General features: G+C 37.8%; 1 protein-coding gene across 2 annotated transcripts in view; it reads right to left on the reverse strand.

Annotated features, from left to right (window-relative positions):
- Positions 1 to 3,082: 3,082 nt before the first annotated feature.
- The window catches only part of LOC107705050 (AN1-type zinc finger protein 5-like), a 4,677-nt gene continuing 1,115 nt past the window's right edge, over positions 3,083 to 6,644 (reverse strand). For both annotated transcript variants that reach the window (XM_016508168.1, XM_016508169.1), the window contains exons 3-4: positions 3,947 to 4,075; positions 3,083 to 3,861 (exon numbers count right to left, since the gene is read on the reverse strand). In XM_016508168.1, the coding sequence (XP_016363654.1) occupies positions 3,713 to 3,861; positions 3,947 to 4,075 (278 nt within the window). In that variant the 3' untranslated portion in view covers positions 3,083 to 3,712. The remainder of the gene's footprint in view (positions 3,862 to 3,946; positions 4,076 to 6,644) is intronic.

Consider the following 6,644-nt stretch of genomic DNA (forward strand, 5'->3'; position numbering starts at 1 on the left):
AATGATCAGTTCTTATAGGGGACACTTCAGATCATATGCACACTTCATATGAAGCCATTTTACTGAGGAATTTTAGAGAAATGCACCATTATTTTACTTCAGATGCTTATAAAGAGGTGTAATCTAGTAAGTAAAAAGAAAAAAGTGTTGATTCTTGTCATCTCACATCTTCAACGCATAAATCAAAGCTGCAGTTCTCCGACTTTGCCACAAGGAAAAGTGCTACACCTGTGGCGGTAAGTACCTTTCCACGTCAGAGCATTTTTATTCATATGAACGTTGCTGTGGATTTTAGCGTACACACACTCTAAGATCAAATCTGTGCCCCCCATTTCTAATAAGTAGAGAAAAACAATGATCAGTTCTTATAGGGGACACTTCAGATCATATGCACACTTCATATGAAGCCATTTTACTGAGGAATTTTAGAGAAATGCACCATTATTTTACTTCAGATGCTTATAAAGAGGTGTAATCTAGTAAGTAAAAAGAAAAAAGTGTTGATTCTTGTCATCTCACATCTTCAACGCATAAATCAAAAGAAAACATTTTACTGTATCATTGAGCATGCAATTATTTCAATCTTACAGTTTTAAAACTGTACAGTTACGCATTCTAAGGAGTAAAAAAATTTACCAATTCTTACAAGGGACCTCCCATACTGTGTGCACCCTTTATATAAAGACATTTTACTGTAGCAATTTGGAGTTTCATGCATTCAAAATCAATAAAATTCTCAGACATTGCACGATTTCTCCAGTGTAATGTTATATACATCTAAAATGCTGCAGCAAATTGTTTTTATATGCGGTGTGCATATAGTATGGGACGTCCCGTATAAGAACTGACCATTGTTTTTGCCTACTTATTAGAAATGGGGTCTTTATAGCCCTCTAAAGTATAATAATGCCTGATATCTCAAAAATGCTGCAGTAAAATGGTTTTATATGAGGTGTGCATATAGAATGGGACGTCCCCTATAAGAACTGACCATTGGTTTTCTCTACTTATGATTACTTATCTACTTATATTAGAAATGGCAATTTTATTTATATAGCACCATTAATTACGAGTAGTCCAATGTGCTTTACAAAAAAAAAAAAAAAACACTAAACCTTAAGAGATTAAAATGATAGAATAGTTAAATAGCAATAAAATACAAGACAGAAACGCTTCAACGTAGATTGTATGCCTTCTCAAACAGGTTTTTAGGCTGGATTTAAACAAATACAGAGTCTAATAGCAACGGTAAGTCAGTCCAGAGTCTGGGGACAGCTAGAGAAAGCACGGTCACCTCTACACTTGTACTTTGACCTAGGAATAACCAACAGTCTCTGGTTGGATGATGCTCAATCAGTAATTCAGAGGTTTGATGGAGCCAAACCATTTACAGATTTCTAAACGAGCAGTCAGGAGTCTAGCTGCGCATTTTGAACTTACTGTAATCAGGACAAAGCTGAATAGCTAATCCCAACATAAAGAGAATTACAGTAATCCAGCCTGGAAGAGATAAAGGCATGGGTTACCTTTTCAACATTTTTGAAGGAAAGAAATTACTTTACTTTTGTTAACATGCACAGCAGAAAAAAAACAAAAAAACAAAACAAAAAAAAAGCACATGATTTCACCACCAAATTTATCTGGAAAACCAAGTTACGCTGGAAATACACGTGCCTCTTTTAAAAAAAATAAATATTCCATTAAACCTGCTGAGATACAAGCATTAAATTCTCAGCGCCACGCGCACGTCTCAGAAACCAAAAATCTCGTAATAATGGACATCTAACAAAACGACAAAAAAAAAAAAACCCACACATTTTAATGATATCTCTGTACATAATTTTATTTACATGATACAATTTCGCAGTAATGTTGGGTAACAAGATTATATGCGCAACGCATATAATAAATAAAGATGGTTTGGACAAACTTGCATAACTAAAATCAAATCTGAACAGATGGTTAAGTTTTACTGTGTAAACTCACATGGCTCGAAAATAAAACAGCGCTGTGCAGCCAGACCCCCCCAAAAAAGAAAACCGAAACGGACTGAGCCTCAGATGAAAAAGGTGTTGACTAACTCACATACACTGACACGCACAACACTCGAGCACACGGCTGATTAAATGACACTAAACAATACCATTATTTTTTACCTGCATTTAACACTCAATACCCAATGAAAAGCTCAATCACTCACTCACACACACACACACACACACACACGAGGAAAGTGAATTAAAGAGCAAAAAAAATAAAAAAAATAAATAAATAAATGGACTTCTAGTATGCAGTCAACTGTAAAATACTCACTTCACTAACCATGCAAAACACCCATTTAAAGTCCAACAAACCCTCAACAAGCCCATAAATCGAATAGGTGTCACATTACAACTCAATGAAAAAAAAAAAAACAAATTGATTCACTTAAATGTCTTAAAGCAGGGGTGTCCAAACTCGGTCCTGGAGGGCCGATGTCCTGTAGAGTTTTGCTACAACTTGCCTCAACACACCTGCCTGGAAGTTTCTAGTATGCCTAGTAAGACCTTGATTAGCTGGTTCAGGCTTCTAGTATGCAGTCAACTGTAAAATACTCACTTCACTAACCATGCAAAACACCCATTTAAAGTCCAACAAACCCTCAACAAGCCCATAAATCGAATAGGTGTCACATTACAACTCAATGAAAAAAAACAAAACAAATTGATTCACTTAAATGTCTTAAAGCAGGGGTGTCCAAACTCGGTCCTGGAGGGCCGATGTCCTGTAGAGTTTTGCTCCAACTTGCCTAAACACCTGCCTGTAAGTTTCTAGTATGCCTAGTAAGAGCTTGATTAACTGGTTCAGGTGAGCTTGATTAGGGTTGGAGCTAAACTCTGCAGGACACCAGCCCTCCAGGACCGAGTTTGGGCACCCCTGTCTTAAAGGATCATGTGGGAGAATGAATAAACAGTTTTGCGTTGCTGCCATGTCCAACCTCATCTGAACTTGACACTGTATCATGGATGCAGGTGCTCAAAATTGATCATGAAGCATTCTGGCCTGGCTGCATTAAACCACCCGAATTGGATATATATTTTTCTTTTCACAAAGTCCGTCAATGGTTTAAAAATAATTTTTAACAGTTGAATGAAAAGGAAACCCCAGCATCACTCCAATAGCTGGATAACTGACGCAGGCTGATGCTCAAGCAGAAAAGGTGGCTGATAAATGTTGTAAAGGCTGACTCTATAATGGGAGGGCTGAATGTTTGACCCAGAGGAAACAGAGCGTCCATTTGCTACATGAGCCAGTCATGCACTGCTGCTCTGACGGCGCTCGGGTCAGATCCGTAACAGTCTTCAGAGAGTCCAACCAGGAGACACGATCACAGAGTTAACTAATGACAATCACCACGGACGGTCAGCCTTCAACACAATCAGATTCCAGGTTACAGCACATTTTCCACTCAGAAACAGACATGGTAGGCAATGTCTCTGGCTTCACACCTTTTATAGATATTCTCCCCCCCCCCATGTGTTTTAACTTGAAGCTCATATACCAACAACAGAAAACAAAAGAAAGGTGGAAACAGTGATCACTCATGCACTGGCATAGAAACAAGATTCTTTCCCATATTGTAATTAAAAAAACTAGTCTTTAGAATCACAGGTCAACGTGCGAGTCCTTGTAGCTGATCTCTCGCAAAGTCGAGGTGCAGACGGTGAGCGCTTTATATTCTCTGAATCTTATCGGCCACCACCACCGGGTTCTCTTTGCGGATCTTGGCCGCAGCCTCTGCCTTGTAGTCGTAGGGGCAGTTGTGCTTGTCCGAGTAGCGATGGAGTCCACAGAAGAGATTCCCACAGCGGCAGTCGAACCCTGACGAACCAGACATCAGCATCAGAACCAGCGCACAGAGCGATCACACCTGAGCTGTGATGTAATGTGTGTGAACTGTGCTCACCTGTCAGGCCCACCTTCTTGCGGCACATGAAGCATCTGTTCTTCTTGGGTTTGGGGGCATCGGGTGTTTTGGTCTCTTCACCTTCAGCTGTGCTCGAAGGAGCGGCGGACGCCGTCGGCTGAGTGACGACTGGAAAAAAAAAACACAAATGAGCATCTAACAAACAGCCGAAAACTACACGCCAAGATCACTGGAACGGTTTCATCTTGAGGCAAACAAAGACAATCACTTTCAACTGCAGAACCTCATGACATGTAGACTTAATGTAGCATTTTACACAATCTGCAAACATTTAATTTCATACATTATGCTGACCATATGCACTCTTTTTCCAGGATTTCTAAACTGCCTAATGTCTGGGATTTAGCCTTGTTTTCCTATTGGCTGTCCTCATACATTACATGTACGTGTATTTGCATTGCTTTGATGTTTTCTGTAGAGCTCACACATTATGTACAATGCCTGCACACTATTGGTCAAACTACTTTTCACTCAGTACCTTCAGCAAGTATTAAACCAATAAAAAACAAGGTAAAACCCAGACCTTTTAGACAATTTACAAATCCTGCCCAGGACATGTCCCAGAAAAAGAGGACACATGATCACCCTATACACATATACATACTCATTTTAGCAAATTGATTTGTTATATATGCGTTTAAAATTGCATACTACCATTTCTGCAGCATGTACAGCACTGTGCATAGTACACATACATGAAATAATTGTATTACTTATTGTATTCGCCAAAGTGTAACGTATGTATGTATGTATGTAAAAAAACATGTTTGAAACCAAGAGAACACTTTCCTGTTCCGTCTAGAAATGCACCCCACAATGCAATGCAGTCTTTTTGAACTTCTATTTTCACTTTTAACATACCTATGACTATCAAGTGTTAAAACACATCATAAATATAAAATTTCATGTTTGAATTCCCATATTTAAGGGATAACTAGACAGCACACACAGAATTAGCACGCTCATAATGACCTCAACTAATACTGCGCAGCAGTAGTTATAAATTTGTATTGCCATGTCAGGATCTAAGGCTTTATGACAAAAACATGATAAAAATACGATAAAAATTCTAAAGGGCCTTGCACACCGAGTCCGACATTTTCTAGAGATGCACCGATTGCAATTTTCTTGGCCGATTCCGATTTTTTGTTAGTGTGATCTGCCAATACTGCCGATTCCGATTTTCTTTCTAAGAACTATAATTGACAGCATATACGAACAAAAATCTACTTTTCTTCAACGCAAAGTTTTATTTTCATAAAAAAACAGCACAAATAAATGCAATAGAATAAAGAGAGCTACGAAACAAGTTTTTCAGGTTAAGTAAGTTTTTATTCAGTTAAGCAATACTACAGAAATTACTACTAACATCCAGTGTTATTTTTAGGGATGCACCGATACCGGTATCGGGCCCGATACTGAGCTCTTGTACTCGTACTCGTTAAAATGCCCCGATATGAGAGATTCTGTTGTGTGATCTCTGATGTTCACTCACTTAGCACATGCATCATTTGGATTAAAACTAAATCGTAAAAATAAGACCATTTATAGGGGCATTCACTATAAACATCATTTATTTTCAATCTTAGGCATACACAACTTTCAGGCGAAAGTGAAACTAGCAGCTTGTGTGAAATGCGCTAGTCTGTACTGTTCTGCATCAGTACAAATACCTGCACGTGTTGCGCGTGTTTTGCTTGCTTCATGAGTGTTTCTGCATTTTTTTTTTTTAGTGGGTGCAGGACACTATAGTTCATTTATGTAAGCGCGGATAGCAAAATAAAGTAAACTGTGATAAATTCTACCCAAAAATTCTTCATACAGTGGACTACCAGTAAAACTGATACAAATGTGGGACCAAAAATTATTCAGACAGAGTTTGGGAAAAAACATTGAAGTTGAGGTTTGCATGAAGCTGGATGACAGCATGCCCAGGAGACTACAGGCTGTCATTCTTCATTGTAAAAATGAAATACAGATTAATGCTTACCATTAAAGTTATAAAACGTATTCAGTCAAGAGCAGAAAATGATGTTCTTTGATTAATATGACAGACAGCAACATAAATATTGGACTGCGGTAGGGCTGTGCGATTTGGGGGAAAATATCAAATTGCGATTTTTTTTGACAGATATTGCGCTGTTTTTTTTTTTTTTCAGCAGGCAACATTATAATGGTGTAACTACTTTTACAGAATTAACTTCATTACTGAATTTCACAGAAAATGTTTATTTTTTATAAATAAAGAACTATTTCTTAAGTCAATTATTAAAGTATTACATGTTACATAGGCTGATTTATTCATTTTAAGTATTTGGGATTTTAAGAACAAGTGCGGGCCGATCATGAGGAAAATCGGCCGATTCCGATCCCTGGCCGATCGATCGGTGCATCTCTAGTTTTTTCGTATTAGTCATCCTAAAAATGTGTCACGCACAGAAACCTTGCACATGGAGTCCGATGCGAATTAATGAATCAGTTGCAAAAAAATTTGCAAAACAATACAATGGAGTCTTCAAGCAGTGAGGATGATTTTATTGTCCCCTCTCTTCTTAAAAAGACAAAAAGGAAATATTGGGTTCATCCAATCCTATACACACATGCATGCATACACAAAATATAATATATATATATATATATATATTTTTTTTTTGTTTATACAACAGTTCGTTCTAGT

The sequence above is a fragment of the Sinocyclocheilus anshuiensis genome, unplaced genomic scaffold (assembly GCF_001515605.1).
Source record: "Sinocyclocheilus anshuiensis isolate Anshui unplaced genomic scaffold, SAMN03320099.WGS_v1.1 scaffold95, whole genome shotgun sequence".
In the NCBI taxonomy this organism is placed as follows: Eukaryota; Metazoa; Chordata; class Actinopteri; order Cypriniformes; family Cyprinidae; genus Sinocyclocheilus; species Sinocyclocheilus anshuiensis.